This window comes from Solanum pennellii, chromosome 11, assembly GCF_001406875.1.
Source record: "Solanum pennellii chromosome 11, SPENNV200".
NCBI classification, from domain to species: Eukaryota; Viridiplantae; Streptophyta; class Magnoliopsida; order Solanales; family Solanaceae; genus Solanum; species Solanum pennellii.
Window position 1 is genome coordinate 65,064,247 of NC_028647.1, and position 17,516 is coordinate 65,081,762.

At 35.2% G+C, this 17,516-nt stretch overlaps 3 protein-coding genes across 7 annotated transcripts; 2 read left to right on the forward strand and 1 right to left on the reverse strand.

Moving 5' to 3' along the window:
* The first annotated feature begins 231 nt into the window (after positions 1-231).
* Positions 232-4,173, forward strand: LOC107004717 (ubiquitin-conjugating enzyme E2-23 kDa-like). 5 transcript variants are annotated; one of them, XM_015203033.2, is made up of 7 exons: positions 232-376; positions 1,584-1,654; positions 1,832-1,911; positions 2,791-2,905; positions 3,119-3,171; positions 3,601-3,729; positions 3,809-4,173. In XM_015203033.2, the coding sequence occupies exons 2-7, from the start codon at positions 1,611-1,613 to the stop codon at positions 3,943-3,945; spliced, it is 558 nt and encodes a 185-aa protein (XP_015058519.1). In that variant the 5' UTR covers positions 232-376; positions 1,584-1,610; the 3' UTR covers positions 3,946-4,173. The 5 variants fall into 5 exon arrangements, with proteins under 5 accessions (XP_015058519.1, XP_015058522.1, XP_015058520.1 ...); XM_015203036.2 differs by lacking the exon at positions 232-376 and adding an exon at positions 467-485; XM_015203034.2 differs by lacking the exon at positions 232-376 and adding an exon at positions 504-576.
* Positions 4,174-4,294: 121 nt separating this feature from the next.
* Positions 4,295-7,514, forward strand: LOC107004058 (probable leucine-rich repeat receptor-like protein kinase At1g68400). The gene is made up of 2 exons (XM_015202274.2): positions 4,295-6,106; positions 6,851-7,514. Exons 1-2 carry the CDS (start codon positions 4,744-4,746, stop codon positions 7,438-7,440), a joined length of 1,953 nt encoding a protein of 650 aa, XP_015057760.1. The 5' UTR covers positions 4,295-4,743; the 3' UTR covers positions 7,441-7,514.
* Positions 7,515-7,812: 298 nt separating this feature from the next.
* On the reverse strand, positions 7,813-16,739 carry LOC107004718 (outer envelope protein 80, chloroplastic). Its single transcript, XM_015203037.2, has 11 exons — positions 16,491-16,739; positions 14,522-14,588; positions 14,387-14,422; positions 14,084-14,228; positions 13,489-13,647; positions 13,303-13,373; positions 13,142-13,220; positions 12,909-13,024; positions 11,607-11,754; positions 10,368-10,437; positions 7,813-8,343 (listed from the first exon to the last, which is right to left on the reverse strand). Exons 1-11 carry the CDS (start codon positions 16,522-16,524, stop codon positions 8,186-8,188), a joined length of 1,083 nt encoding a protein of 360 aa, XP_015058523.1. The 5' UTR covers positions 16,525-16,739; the 3' UTR covers positions 7,813-8,185.
* Between the last annotated feature and the right edge of the window lie 777 nt (positions 16,740-17,516).

The following is a 17,516-nucleotide window of genomic DNA, read 5'->3' on the forward strand; positions in this document are numbered from 1 at the left end:
TCTATCAATACCTCTCAAAAATCTGATTCCACATCAGTCAACAATATTTGTTTAAAATGAATAAATTATGAACGATTCAATAATTTATTAAGAAAATGACATAGTTGACAATGATAAAAATCGACCATTTTAAAATTAATTATATATATATTTTTTTTATCGAGTAAGCTCGAACTCGAGACCCGTGGTGGGTTGGAAGTAATATAAGATTTGAGGTTGCGGAGAGGAGCTAAATACGGGTAACTATAGTGACATGGTAGGTAGTGGGTTACCTTTTTGTTGAGCTACAGCCATGGAAGCTATTTTGAAGAAGAAGACAAAGTGCGAAGGACAAATTATCAATTTTTTCAGTAAGAAAAAAAAAAAAAGCCGAAAGGTAAACGCATAGTAATCAAAGCCACGTAGCTGTTAAGTATCATTCTTTTGTATATATACAATGCACGTGCCTTTTTTCAACTCTGTAACTCTGCCTAATGCCCCAACATGTCGACACCTTTCCCTTTTGTATATATATATATAGAAGAAATTTATTTATCTTTTTCTTTCATGTTCAGATCTTGTTGCATAATCCTCCTGGTTAAGTGTAAATTTGATTTTTGATGTGTGTAGATTTGTTTCTTGTTGTGTTTGTATGAAGAAATGAAATTGATTTTGATTTGATTGTGGATGGGGTACTTTTTTATTTGATGGGTGTGTTTTTTTTTGGCTAAAGTTTTGATCTTTTTCAATTTGGTTTCATCTAATCCAATTTAATTTTTGTGCATTGCTAAGACTTAATGTGTATCTTTGAGTGTTGTGATTCTTTTAGTTTTATTTAATTGTTATGTGTAGTGGTTTCTTGGAATGGATTTGTGTATTTTGAGGATTCAAGTTTGTGAGTTTCCTTTTTTTTTAATAAGCTTGCGTTCGCCTTGACTAATTCCAAGTTGTTATTGCTCCCACTAGGCTTGGACAAATGAGAATAAATCACTTAGTGTTTGTAAAGTGGTGGTTAGATTATCTATGGGGTGGAGTGTTGGTCGATCAAGAACTTGCGCCTCTTGAAAATGAGCGTAGTGGAGAATGAGGATGTTGAGATGGATACGTGAGCATATTAGGAGAGATAGAATTAAGAAAGAAGCTATTCAGGACTAGGTGGGAGTGGCCTACATGGTGTAAGATGAGGGAGGTGAGATTGAGATAGTTTGGGCTTCTGAAGAGAAGATGCACATATGCCCCAATGATGAGGTGTTCTGGTTGACTGTTTGGGTATAAGGAGAGGTAGAGGTAGAACCGAAGAAATCTTGGGAAAGGTGAGTAGACATGACATACCACACCTTTAGTTTATCGATGACATGATCATAGATAGGAAGATATGGAGGTCGAGCATTGGGGTAGAAGGTTAGTAGGTAGTCGAGCATTATCTAGTTTCCTTATTTGCTGCAGTTACTGTATTATCCGTCGTTGTTGTTGTAACCATTTTTTTCTTATGCTCTTTCATAAACAGACGCGTAATTGCTGATCTCATTGTTTGGTTTCTGTTTTTAGATCTTCTTTACTGAACTTACAAACTTATATGTTGAATCCTTGCCTTCATTCCGCAGATTCTGAGGATCAATAGTTAGTTCAAAATGTCTTCTCCAAGCAAAAGAAGAGATATGGATGTTATGAAATTGTAAGAACGTCTGAGATAAGATTTTCTTGCTGTCATGGATATAATTTTGTAGATTCTAAACAATTTAGCTGTTTCTTCATCTTATCTGATGAACCAACGGTTTTTAGTACATATGAATTCATATGGCAGCTTTTGATTACCACCATGAGGTCACTTTATGTCATTTTCATTTCACAGGATGATGAGTGATTATAAGGTGGAGACAATTAATGATGGAATTACGGAGTTCAACGTGGAATTTCACGGCCCAAAAGAAAGTAATGTCATGAAGATACTTGGTTTCACTATGTTTTTTATTGATTTCGTGACTTTGCTGAAGGATCATCTTCCCCTAGATTGGCTTTATCCTTCGTAAAGTTAGTTTTTGAAGAGAGGGCAGCAATTTTAATTGAATTAGTTTTTATAAACGGTGATACAGCAATTTTAATTGTTTTTCAATTATGTATCTTAGATATCTCAAAACGTTCCGTTGTTTATATAACACTCATCATCCTACATTTTAGCATAAGATTAACCAATCAAGACCTTTATGCTCTCAGTCTTGGAAGTAGCTTTTCCGCCAGAATCTTGCTCTTGTTGCTTTTCCCACAGAGAAAAGCACATTACATAATATATGATATTGCTATTGGAGGTGCTATTTGCTTAGATAACTATATTTCTCAGACTCGGGTGTTTATCTAGAGGTCGGATTATTCATCACATAAATTTTAGGATTCGACCCCCGAGTGCGGATACAGCCAATAAATGTATATATTACTACATATAGTAGTATATATTTTGATTAATTGAAGTTTGGCGTACAACTAATGAAACTTTATTTTTATAAGCACCTTATATTTATTCATAAGTCTGATGTTCTAGCAAAACATTTTATACTTTATAAAACTATAGATAATGTCTAATCAACCCAAATACCTAGTCAGTCATACTTCTTAGTCATAGGTGTAGTCAAAGCAGTCAAGATGTTAACCAAATTTAGTGTGGATCTCACACCCAAATCGTGTCCTGCCGACATGGGTGTGATAGGGATTTTGACGGGTCAGAGCAACATAGTTAGATAATGCAGATTGATACATTTAGTTTGTTATAAGTATGTTTTTTTCCCCATACTTTGCTAACTATCTAAATTGTTACAGGCCTTTATGAAGGTGGAGTCTGGAAAATAAGGGTCGAGTTGCCAGATGCCTACCCTTATAAGTCTCCTTCCATTGGGTTTCTCAACAAAATATTCCACCCTAATGTGGATGAGCTGTAAGCTATATATACCTTCTTTCTGTATTTTAAGCAACTACCTTTTTTTCTCTGTTAGTCACATGTAGGAAGTTACGGTTGATAGTTTGTATGTACTGTAGCTGCAATTTGTCTTTTAATCTCTTCATCGAACCTCTGTAACACAAGTCTATGTAGTTCATCTGAGGAAAATGTTAATGCACTATTGCTCACGAGATTCATCTGTTATTGCAGGTCTGGCTCTGTATGTTTGGATGTCATCAATCAGTCATGGAGCCCTATGTTTGGTAATACGTACTGCTAAGTGACAAAGCATTAAGATTCTTAGGGTGAAAAATGCTTAACGGCATGAGCTCTTACTTCTGCGTAGTTTGTTTCACACGTATGCATTTCACTTTATCATATGACTGAAGTGTTTCTGCTCCAGGTTCTTTAAGCATAGGCTGTAGATATGAACTAATCGAAGACAAAAAAAATGTGCAGTGACACCCTGTAGGCTAAGCTTTATATAATAGAAGCTCAACTCTTATCCCACCGTTCAGAATATGTTACAAAATACCTTTGAAATGAAAATCACTAGACGTGTCATTCTTGGTTTTATTTAAGGCAAGTGACATATAATTTAGTATTGTCTTGTACTCCATATATCTTCATGTTGATAACATCATAAAACATTTAGCTCCGCGATATCTGACCAAGCATATGCTGGTGTGCAGATCTCTTAAACGTTTTCGAGGTTTTTCTGCCACAGCTTTTGCTATATCCGAATCCTTCGGATCCATTAAATGGTGATGCAGCCTCACTGATGATGAAAGACAAGAATCAGTATGAGCAAAAAGTGAAAGGTGATATACAATTCTACTTTTATCTGAGAATGTGAAACCAGTGACCGTAAATCGTCTTACTTCTTGTTTCATGATCCAGAGTATTGTGAACGGTACGCAAAGAAGGAGAATGTCGTTGGCACACCAAAAGATGATAGTGATGATGAGATTAGTGAAGAGGAGTTCAGTGGACAGAGCGAAAGCGATGATGAAGTTGTTGGACATGCTGATCCTTGAGTGAATAGACTAGGATCCTAAATGGAGATCATGTTTTTAGTTCATTTTTCTCCTTACATGTAATATCCGATTCGTCGTCGCATGTAAATCTAGGTGCCAAAGATAGTTTAGGGACAATATACATAACCTACAGATGTGTGATGAATCTCAGTCTGTGTAGAAACTCTCTACCTTATTGTCAATGTAACTTACCAATATATGTGTTAAAATTCAGGTTCTTGTTTTAAACTTGTCTTCGAACCTCATGTGTTCGTTATCTTTTAAGGTTCTTATACCATTACTCCCTCGTCTCAAAATAAGTGTCACTTTACAAATGTAAGACAATTTTGTATGGTCTACCAACTATACCATTATACTTTAGATGCGATTTTGCCTAAGGTGACTTATTTTGAGATGGAGGGTAAAGAAGTTTATATTATCAAATGTTGCAAGTCTAATATTTTGGGTTACTAATCCCACATCTTCTAAATAATTATAACCTATAACATGATATTAGAGCAGACAGATGTTATGAGTTCATGTCGCGGTTGCCACCAATTCGAAATAAAATATGTGATCTATGTGTTTGATAGATGGTTTGAAAGAGAAAAAAAAGACAGCAGAGGATGAAGTTAAAGAAAAAAATTAGCAGCCGGCCTGTTGTGTATTTTAGTTATTGTGTTTTCCGCCAAATGGCGCCATATTAGTTGATTATCGACTATTCAAACATTGAGAATATCAACAATCATGACTGAATAATTCATCATATCTTTATTATACTCCTATTTTTGCTGCACATTTGCTAGTTATCATGCAAAAATGAACAGAGTTTTGACTTTTGCTTTGCTCTTCATTTCATTCTTTTTCATCTTTGACACAACTGTATGTGATGAAACAGTGACTAGAGATGCATTGCTCAAGTTTCTTGCAGAGGTTTCTAACAATAACAGTACAATTCTTGGTACTAATTCGGGCTGGAACTCGACATCTGATCCTTGCAAGGACAAGTGGCATGGTGTTACATGTAAGGCGAAGACTCTCTCAGTGGAGAAAATCATTCTTGATGGTTATGATTTTTCGTCTGGAACGTTTGATGCTGCCATGATTTGTAATGTGAAGCCTATCGCGCACACCCTTTTCTTCCTGAGTCTAAAAAATGGCCTACTTCAGGGGAAAAACATTGACAGTATAGATAAATGTAAGCATCTAAGACATCTTGTTCTTGGTGGAAACAGGTTCTCAGGTAGCATTCCACAATCATTTTCAAGATTGAATAACTTGAAAAGACTTGACATATCCAACAATAGATTATCAGGTGTTCTCCCTGATTTGTCTAGGATTTCGGGCTTGATTGAATTCGAGGCTCAGAATAACCAGCTATCAGGAGAGATACCTGAATTTGATTTTTCGAACTTAGTTGCATTTAATGTCTCTTTCAACAATTTCAGTGGATTGATTCCACCTGAGGGTGATAGTTTCCCTGTTAGTAGCTACATGGAGAATCCTCTGTTGTGTGGCTCCCCCTTGGCTAGAAACTGCTCATCACTCTCCGAAGATTCAGAATCAGCTGATCATGACAAGCCAAAGAGAAGCTTGTCAAGAGATGAAATTCTCATGTATTCAGGTTATTTCCTGATAGGCCTGGCTCTGGTTCTTCTTATCCTACTATGTGTCTATAGAAAACGAAAGCAGAAGGAGAAGAAGAAGAAAGAATCAAGAATCGAGGCGATGAAAAAGGTTGCTACAGTTGATCATGACAGTACTACTACATCAATGGATCAATCTAAGAAAGGCGTGAGCAATTCAGATATCTCATCAGCTGTCATTTCTTCAGATGACAGCAACACCGCGGTTTCACAGTCACTCGTGGTTCTTACGAGTCCTGAGGCGAATAACGGATTGAGATTTGAAGATTTGCTTAAGGCTCCAGCAGAGTTGCTTGGAAGAGGAAAACATGGTAGTACGTACAAAGTGATGTGTGACAATCCCAAAATGACATTGGCTGTTAAGAGGATAAAAGATTGGTCAATAACTGGTAGTGAATTCAAGAAGAGAATGCAGAAACTAGACAAAATCAGGCATCCAAATGTGTTGCCTGCTGTTGCCTTTTATTCTTCTAGACAAGAGAAGCTTTTGGTCTATGAGTACCAAAACAATGGTAGTCTTCTCCTACTTCTACAAGGTAATTCATTCCACTAGTCTATTCTTCTGTGTATTGAATTGTGCGACGATTTCATCTAGGCATAATATATAAACAGACACTGAAATTTGGGCTCAGCTGGCAAGTAAGCACTCAACTTTGAGACAGTGCACATCTAGACACCTCAAATTGGTCTTAACTGGCAACTAAACACTCCAACTCGTCCACATTGTGTCTAATGGACCCTGAAGCTAATATAACACATAAATCTTGGAGTTGTCTAGATGATCATTTTGTTAGTTGGAGTGCTCAACTGACACAATGGAGACGAGCTGAGGTGTCTAGGTGTGCATACTCAAAATTAGAGTGTCTACTTGCAAGATGAGGCCAAAATTTGAGTGTTCGTTTATTTTTTATCAATTATGACTTTCATTTAAGAGAGTAAAGTTCATGAAGGTCTGATTCTTTTTCATCAGCTAAGCATGAGAACATTCTTATTCATAATAGGCGCATGACGGTGAGATATCAATATGTTCTATTACATTATGAAATTGTGAGACATGCTCATCTAAAGACTTAAACTGTTAAAAAGCGTGAATTTTTGCTTACTTAACTATGTTGGATCAATGAGTAGTTTTAAGGCTTTTAGGCATGTGAAATACTTTATTTAAGGTACTTATTGTCCCCTCATGATTTAAACATGTCAAAATTCTCTTTTAGCACTTCAGTTAGAAACATCTGTTTGCCTTATTATCTTCAACAATTGTGCATGAATCTGCTTTTCAGGAATCCAGACAGGCCAAAGATTTCATTGGAGTAGTAGACTTTCTATAGCAGCAGGTATCGCCGATGCTTTAGCTTTCATGCATCAGGAGCTTCAACATGATAGAATTGCACATGGAAACTTGAAATCATCAAACATTTTCTTGAACAACAACATGGACCCAACGATCAGTGAATATGGCCTTATGAGCATTGCAGAAATCAATACTACTACAGCAAGCAATTCCCATTATGTCTTCCCTATAACTAATGAAAGTGTAGAAGCAATCTTTAAAGAAGATGTTTATGCATTTGGTGTCATTCTTTTGGAGTTGCTAACAGGTAAAGTGCAAAACAGTGGAATAGAACTTGCTAGTTGGGTTGTTTCTGTGCTAAGAGAAGAATGGACAGTTGAAGTGTTTGACAGAACTTTGATCCAAGAAGGTGCTAGTGAAGAAAGGATGGTTAATTTGTTGCAAGTTGCTGTTAAATGTGTGAACCATTCTCATGAAGCTAGGCCTAGTATAAACCAAGTTGCTCTCATGGTTACTACTATACGAGACGAGGATGACAGGTCCATCGATGTTTCTGCAAGTACTAGTTCTATCATCTGATCAGAACTCAGTGTTTCAAATTGTTCATCATTTTTCTCTTTCAAGAATCTAATTAACTATTTTTTAAGATTGAATTTTTGGACAATGGATGTACTTATTGTTTATCATAAGCTCATGAATTACTTTACATTCAACATGTTTAGTAGCAGTGTCTTTGCTTATCTTGATTCAAGTCTATGACATAGATAAGATAACAAATGATCATATTTGCCAGAAACTGCAAGCAGCATGGTTGTTTAAGATGGTTTGTCTCAAGAAACCTATAATTTGTTGGGACCAATGCAATTTTACCTGTGGACAGAGTTGAGCAAGACTTAATCCAGTGCTAAACCAGTAAACAAACACACATCATTTGTACTTTGGTATTCAAGATTAGTAAATGAAATCAACTGATAAATTTCTCTATTTGTAAAAGAAGAAAAAAAAAAGGAAATTGAATGTGTACATTGTCTATTGTAAGCAGGTTATGAACTTTGACATTAAAACTAACTTCCTGATGGTCACTGTAAAGAATTTACAAATTTCTATCTGCTCTTTGAAGAGGTACAGGGAAAATGGAACCACCTCTGTGCACTAATTTGCTCAATATGTTTTCAAAAAAAAATCTTCACTGCTGTTCCTATAAGGGACGGGCCACTGCTCGGAGCCTAACATCTGATCTCTTGCAGATATCCTCATAAATTTTCTCTACGGATGCAGCGCTGTTCATAAGTTATGTCATGGTTGCAAGTGTTGTGGTTAAGACTCACGAAGGGAGGTTACTGAAGCCGAAGTAGACAGTTCGTTGTTGAAATGCATTGACTGCATAGTCCACCTGGAAATGGCCCAGCTGAGACTTGAATCTAAGGCCATATCCGAAGCCAATTCCATTTCCTGGTTTGCCATGCCTAAGAGCAGGATTTCCTGAAACACATCAATGGCTCAAATGTTAGAAGAAAATATGTTAGGAAACACTTCTTCTGAAACTAGGGTAGTGATATCGTGAAGCCCAATACGTTTACGTATGCATTTCTGAAGGATACACATGTGTGAAATGATGAAGCACTTGTCTCATTATTTGTTATGAAAGCAATCAATCAGCATAATATAGAAGTCCAGAATTCTGAGAGTCGGAGAGCTTGTAATGTGCGAATGCTGAAGTTCAGTCAGTTCATATGATCAAGAAACCAAGAAAATGTAACCATTGTTGTAACGGACTCAAATATCAACCTCTACTGCGAAAAGTCTTGTCATTTTACACCAACTCCAGAGGCCAGAGCTTTTCGTTTTCTTTCTTTCTTCCTATTTTAAAAAAACTTTTCACTTGTATATTTAATTTAGAAGACAAGCTTTATCTTGCTTGTCGATATTTCTATCTATAAACAGGGAAGATGATGAAACTTTTATATATCATACTATAGAAAGAAAAAATGTGTCCTCTTCATGTGTAGAAACCACAAAAGGAAACAAGAAACTGAAAGTATTAATCTAGAATCTGTTGGCTGAAGGAACCAAGTTTCCTTTCCTTTCAACACTTACCCCTCTCGTTGGCATGAAGTTATAATTCTAGGAATCTGGTATCTGGGAAACACAGATCCTTCCTTTTCGATACACCCCCTTAAAATAGAATCGATTTATCTTCCTAGCTTATGCACTAAATTGTCCAATTGTTTCTAGTGAACTCCTCAAAAGAATATCTACTAATTGATTAAGGTTGATATACAACGCATATTTACTATCCCAGTCTCTATTTTCTCATCAATAAAGTAGTTGTACACTTCTACATGATCATACTACAATAAGCGGAAGGTCGTTCTGTAGAGGGTTGATATCATAAAGAAGGAAACAAATAGCCTTATGGTCAAAAGAAATAGAAAATTCTACCTAATTTATCTCATACAAACCCAAGTTATAGACAGTTCACAGTCGTTCTGAGAGAGTAAAGTTATTTGCATTATCCAACACGCCATATGATATAGCAAACTTTATTCTGTGCTATCAAGGCAACAGACCTCATTATCACATTGAGAAGGTAAAGGAACAAGTTTCGATCAGGTTGCAAACTTGCAGCATTAAAGAGAGATCTAATATTCACGTATAACCATATAATGCCAAACATGGATGTTTTTATTTGACATACAAAGCTTAGCTAGAACAGTCAGGGTGGATATCAAGATTATGCAGCCCATATTATTGAACTTCTCCAATCTCCATTTGGAAAGTGTTTGCTTTTACTATGATATCCAAATATTCTAATATCTTGCTAAGAGACGCTTCGAGTATGCTACCTCTGTAGCTATACACAACTGAATTAGCAAACTCTACGCCCCCTTATAAATGATTTGGCAAAACCAACTATTGTTACTCCATTACATTTTTTGACGATATTCTCATCATCATGCTGATGAGGATTATGTTCACGCACTTATCCTAGATACTTGTGAGAATATATGAGGATCTACGTTTTTACCGTGGAACCTAAATATGGAGTTAGATCTCGAAAGTAGCAGTTAACCATAATTAGCACATATTAAGCTTTACTCCTTAAGTCATAGGCTAAATCATTAACAGTTTCATGGGAAACAAAAGGTTGAAACCCTTACAGCAAGTAACCTACTCTATACAGGCCCAACAGCAGTAAGGCAGATAAAAAGCATGAAACAAACAAATTGAAAGAAGAAATGCAAAATACACAGAAAAAAAATAATTTTAAAAAATAATTTCTCAAAACAATCATTTGCAGTTGTCATGTATAATGGCAGCCCCTCCTTTCCCAACCCCAACTGGAGCAACATAAGAAAACAAAGAAAGACTATACAACTAACAAACAGACATTCTCAAACATTTCCAAAAGGAATAATCGAAATCAATGTTTTCTTAAATTTCGACAGCAGTCAGTGACATTAAGCAAACCTTCTGCATGATGTAAAAATTACTAAGGTACTAACCGGGCACATGACGACCTGAGCCCAAGTCAGATCCACAATCCAAGAAGACAGCACCATCAAGCATCTGGCTCTGGAGAAGAAGCATTGGGTGTGAGACTCCACAATATAATATTTAATAGGTCCAAAGGGATCAGACATAGCAGTATCTAAACTAGTAAATACTAATTCCACAGACAATGTGGAAGTAAGTAAGCGACCAATAAAACAAGGGAACTCCGTTCCTTCTCTTGCAGGCGCAGATAAGAGGACACAACTCGCATATTACTTTTGATATACTGTTACATCATTTCTTACAACAAATTGTTCCCTCTCTTCTTTTTAACAATCAATTCTGATAACTAACTTTTGTTGATAAAATTCTTTTCTTCAAATTAGAAGAAAGGTTCTTTTGACTTTAAAGCACTCTCACATGATGATTTATCTTACAATACTATTCTTACACAACAACAGGACATTTCTTCAAGGTCAAATTCTTCAACTAATACAGGACAACATTGCCAATAAAAAGTCATGCATCCCCCTTAACACCACTTAAGAGTCTGTCCGCATTATCTGCTAAAACATAAAATATTGTATTATAATGCTCCAGAAAGATGAAAGTAAGTTCTAATCAAAAGTCTAAGAAGACATGTGGTACTAAAAGAATCAACGTAAAATAAAGAATTAAGCCATTGCAAGTCCCGCTCAAAAGTTATGTTGCTCGGGTTCTTCAAAAGTGCCTATGGGTGCGTGTCGGATCCTTCAAAAATGCATTTTTGGAGGATCCAATACGGGTGCAAATTATTTTTGATGAGTCCAAGCAACATAGCTCAAAAGCCAATAAAGTTCAAGTGATTGACAAAGTATGACATTATTAATTTCAAACACAGAAGATCCTATGAGTTTGCTTGTATTAAAGAGTTAATGTCACTGGTATTTCCAGCTGCAAGCTTGATTACATAATACCTTATCGCAATCAGATTCAAATACTATATTCTGTTGCATACTAAACAAAATAGATTTTTCAAAAACCAAAATAAGCAGATTCGTTTCTCAAGTCTGTGCTACACAGTTACTTTTTATTCTTTTGGTTCTGAATCATTGCACGCCATTAGAAATTAGCAAGATTTCATTCATATTTTTGCATCATGAAGGAACTTAAGAGACTAGAATGATAATAAGAAAACACTTTTGCAAGATGTGGAACCAAACAACTGTCATAAAAGGCAAAGATCTAACAATTTACGAATCAAAACATACCAAAGGAAACGTCAGTTCATTGTTAGCAACCAGACAAGATCTACCACAACCAACAGCTCCTTCACCATACCCTCGGACGCTACCAAGACCGCCAATTGCAAAAGCTTGATAGGGAGCTATATCCCCCACGATAGAACCACCCGTAAGGCTGTCAGAGAAAAAAGTAGAAGTTTAGCATATGGAAAGATGCATTAGAACGGAAACAAGAAAATAAAACTATACAGGAAAGAAACATTGTTTAACAGCAAGGCTTAAGATTTTTTGCAAGACTAATATCAATATGAATGTGTCCTCAAGAAATATTCCCAACTTGTTGATAAGACCCATGCACCGATGACCATAAGTGTGTGGGCAATAGGACTAGAATCATAACTATAGCACACCTTGCTCCCTTTTCAATCATGTGAACCCAGTGCTGAGGGACCATTGATATAGTATCCCATTCAATAATTTCTCTCTCAACACTCAAGAGGAAAATGTATTTAGCATCACCCCTCTATCAACTTTTAGATTAGTGGATACTCCCCACTTCCATGCTGCCCAGAGTGAAACTCTTCGGAGAAGGCTGGTTGCTGGAGAATCAATGTTTTGCTTAGTTTCTACAGTTCTATTCTAGGAAGAATGGAGAGTTTTTCTCTCTCAGATCTAAATATTAACATTTTAAGAAGACGGGAAAAACTAGTAAATGTAAATAAACAATTAAAGATATTTTTCAAGAACAGTAGAATCTAATAAATCTGACTAGCAATTGAAGATATATTTATCAAGAACAAACAAATAAATAAGCAGAATCCAGATTCTTAAGCTACTGCTTTATATTGAATTTGTAGAGAGAAGTAAACTTGAAAACTAAGTAGAGTTAAAATCTCAAGAGTTTCTATTATTTCCAAGTCCAGCTTCCATGTGTTTACTTGTTTCTATTAATATCAAAGCACATAGATCTTGACCTCTCTCGATGCATGTCGTATTTCAAACATCTTTCACCCTTGACTTCCTTACACTGCTTCCCTGGTGCTTTTGTAATTTTAGTTCATTACTTCCTACATGCTTCCTCTTGTGCTTCTCATATTAATATTTAGAAATTCCTGATACCAATAAATCATCAGACACTTGAAAGCACTGAATGCTAACTTTCACTATTTGATATATGTTGTTCTAGTGGTAATTGGATGCTTTATTATCTTTATTTATTTTTACATTTTTGTTTGATTAGTAAATAAAGTACTGGTCGAACATGGTTGTAAAAACCAACGATGCCAAATTGACAAATCTTCAACTGTCCAAAATAAAAATGTCTCTCACCTTGACAAGAGAAAAGCCGGCCCAAGTTTTAGTCCCCTTGATGCAACAAACTTGAATCGGTTAAAGATCAGCCACTTGGAAAGAATGGGAACCCCTTGTTCAATTTGCAGGCTAAACTGGACAAGTGTGTGAACATGTTTTAGAAAGCATATAGAACATTGTATGCACTATGATATCAAAATGGAAGAGAAATTGAGAATTTTGCACCATTTTGTGTTTAGAAAGTGAATTACTTGAGAAAAACTACGATCGTTTGCTTTTGCGTATCGAGACTCCTGTTTAACTACTACCATACAATCATTATAGCCACCACTGCAAAACAAGTATTTTGTGAGTATAGGCTGAGTCAGAATCCAATTAAAAGAAGTTAAAAACAAGTCATAGTTTAAGCTACCTGCAAGTCACCGGAAACCCATGAGTATCTCTATTTATTGACCGACCCTCATCACTTACAGGACGAATATGCTGCATGAGAAATAACATTTACGCTTCCTTGAAAAATTAAGGCTTAGAGCATCACACTTGAAGTTTAAATAACATGTGTATAGAGTTGCCATTAAGTGCTATCATTTGCACTTACTTCAAATTTTATACTTGTCTTGCTGCTCCAGTTGGAACTTGCAGGCTCGCTCAAATCTAAGCCAGCAGATAAGCGAGATAAGTTAACTCCACCACTTCCTGAGCGAGAGAAGTTGTCATCTGGTAAGCCATGTACCCCAATCTCGGGAGAAATGGAATGCTGGACAACAAGATAGTTCGGATTGAAGTCCATGATGTGTGAGAATTTCCATACATAACAATAAGTTGTCGTAAAGTCTACTCCCAAGCTAACACTAAAATTAAGTTGAAGTAGTTCTCATTTCAAATAAATGCGACTCCGAGGCAGATATTTTACAAAGAGTAGTGCTCTTCACCGCTATATGGTCCTCTTTATAACTGATTCAACTTTGGTAATAAAATTCTAAGAACAATGGGAGGTGGAATAGCTCATCTTAAACATACTCATACCTACATATTTAGTTTGAACTCCAATCAAATGAGTTCCACAACCCCTTCATGAACCAGACTATTTCAAAATGCAAAATATTCAGTCCTAGAGAGGTTTTTCCTCTTTGACAAAAAGATTATAATAAATAAGTAAAAAAAGATAAAATAAATTTTTCAGTATAGCACACCTGAACAACAAAAGAGTGTTGAGCAAGCCATTCTGGTCTTGGCTTCCGATAAGTAATCAAGATATTGGAATCATAGAGTCCTTTATCCCACAAAACATCTAGCTTCTCGCTCTTGCCAAATAAATTTGGGTGTTTTATGCAAAGACTAGCATGATAAAAACAAAAAGATTGTCAATCCAAGTATGAGTACGAAAAACAGTTTAAACCGAAACCCTCCATTCTTACAATCCACAACAAAAAATTATAACCGAAACAAAAAGAAGCTAAAAGTTTCATGAGTAGGACATGAGAAAACTGTATTACCTGCCAATTACCAATTCAAGGGGACTGCCAGAATTCCTGATTGAGGAACAATGCAGCAATATGTAGAAAGAAACGAAGAGTTAAGAACTGATAAATACAAAATCAATTGGCATAAGTGCTTTAATATGTAAGAACCTGAAAGGCTGGAGCATCAAAGCAGCACATAGTTTATGGGTGAAATCCACATTGACATCTATTTTAGCTGCAAGAAAGACCAATTCAAATTCAAGACAGTAAATAAGAACTCAACTTTACAATATAGAACACAAAAAAGAACTATCAGTCAGCATCCACTATGGCCAACCAAAACACATTTGCATAGACACAATTCAAAAGAAATTTTCAATCTTTGCAAACATATAGCAAACCAGAACCGACTGGCATCCTTTATTGGCACCCCATAAAACACAAGCTTTAGACAGTTATGAGACAAGAAATTTTATTTATTTATTCTGATATCCGTGGTGTCCAGGCAAGCTTGCGCATAACGAGTTCCAAGGGATACTTGTCACCTCCCACCAGTCCCAACAGCGATAGGTACAGGTTAGGACAGATGGAAGAAATCACCTACTGTTTTTTTTTTGTGTTGGAATTTGAACACTAGACCTTATGGTTCTCAAATCACTTCATTAACCACTAGGCCACACCCTTAAGTATGAGATAATAAATTGTGGGTTTTATTTGAGAAATGGAGGAGAACAAGAAGAGACCTTGGCTATCACGTACACTTTTCATAGCACCTTAGCCTATTAATGAGTTCCCCACCATTCAAACTGATTCAAGATTCAATCTTTACAATATAAAGCACAAAAAAGAACTATCAGCCCCCACTGTAGCCAACCAAAACCACATTTGCATAAGCACAAGAAAAAGAAAACCAAAACTATATATACCCTGTATTGACACCCGAAAACACTCCATAAAACACAAATTTCAGAGAGTAGAGATGATAAATTCTGGGTTTTATTCAAGAAATAAAGGCGCCAACATGAATGCTTTTCTGAGCACCTATTAGCCTATAAATGAGTTTCCCACCATTAAAATTGACTAAAAATTCAATCCTTTAAAATATAAAGCACAAAAAAGAACTATCAGCATCCACTATATCCAACCAAAACCACATTTGCATTAGGCACAACAAAAAGAAAACCAAAACTATAGATACCCTTCATTCACACTCCCCAAAAACACAAATTCCAAAGAGTTATGAGATAATAAATTATGGATTTTATTCAAGAAATGAAGGAGAAAAAGAAGAAATTTTTGCCAGCATAAATGCTTTTCTGAGCACCCATTAGCCCATTAATGAGTTCCTCACCATTCAAATTGACTGAAAATTCAATCTTTACAATATAAAGCACATAAAAGAACTATCAGCACCCACTATAACCAACCAAAACCACATTAGCATTAGCCACAACAAAAAGACAATCAAAACTATAGATACCCTTCATCGACATTCCCAAAAAACATAAATTCCAGAGAGTTATGAGATAATAAATTATGAGTTTTATTCAAGAAAAATTGAAAGAGAAAAAGAAGAAATTTTTGCCAGCATAAATGCTCTTCTGAGCACCCATTAGCCCATTAATGAGTTTCTCACCATTCAAATTGACTGAAAATTCAATCTTTACAATATAAAGCACATAAAAGAACTATCAGCACCCACTATAACCAACAAAAACCACATTAGCATTAGCCACAACAAAAAGACAATCAAAACTATAGATACTCTTCATCAACATTCCCAAAAAACATAAATTCCAGAGAGTTATGAGATAATAAATTATGAGTTTTATTCAAGAAAAATTGAAAGAGAAAAAGAAGAGTCCTTTGCCAGCATAAATGCTTTTCTGAGCACCCATTAACCCATTAATGAGTTCTTCACCATTCAAATTGATTAAAAATTCAATCTTTACAACATAAAGCACAAAAAAGAACCATCAGCACCCACTGTACCCAACCAAAACCACATTTGCATAGGCACAAAAAAAAAAATTGACACCCCAAAAACACACTTCATAAAACACAAATTTCAGAGAGTTATGAGATAATAAATCATGGGTTTTATTCAATATATGAATGAAAGCGAAAAAGATAAGACCTTTGCCAGCATGAATGCTTTTCTGAGCACCCATTAGCCTATTAATGAGTTTTCCACCATTCAAAATGATTGAAACTTCTACAAGGTCGTGTTGTTTGTTTTTGTACTTATTCAGTGTGTCGCAGTATATAGAGGCTTGTGAGGTTTATGTAAAACGAATATAAAGAAAACATAAGAAGAGGGAAAATTTGAGAATCGCTAATTCTCAAGTTATCTCTTGCTTTGTAGATTGGCTTTAGTACTCTTCAGTCTTTTTGCCTTTCAATTAGATATTGTCACACCCTATATTATAAGTCTCGAGATTCGAGTCATTAGAGTATAAGGTTATATTTGTTTGAAAATATTTTATTTTTTAATTTTAAATTTTTATAGCGTGAAGTTGAATGTAGTCGTGCCTCGATTTGGATATGAAATTGGAGTAGGAATTTTTTTTTAAAAAATAGTATTTGTTCATGATGGAAATTTAATAGCTTAATTATTTGGATTTTTCGACGTGTAATCTGTTTTTCCGTTCTTCTACCAAAAAGAAAAAGTATTACTAGTTGATATGTATGTTTATTAGCATTAGAAGTCTACTATTCTATTTTAACTAAGACGGTTCAAAGAGATAGATTGATGAATCGTTTATGAAAGTTCTACGATATTAATTTTTTGATTATTTTTTATTTCGTATGATCAAAATTAGATTTGTTAAAATTTTCCATTGTTTTCGAATTCTTTTCGGTATTAGTATTTGATTTGTTTTTTTCCGAATGATATGCAAGAATCACAATTTGAAATTAGAGCACCATATCATACATACTTTTACATGAATGACAGAAAAACTCATATTTTTAGTGTTTAAAAGGTGATTGAACAATCAACGAAATATGAAATATTACAAGAATTAAATTTCATCTCACTAATTTATATTAGTGTAAAATAAAGTTAAGCAAACACTGATAATTAGATCACGCGAATTAAAAAAAAATAACCGAGTCTGCTAAAATTAAGTATCTAATAAGAAAAACTTAAAATTATCAATAA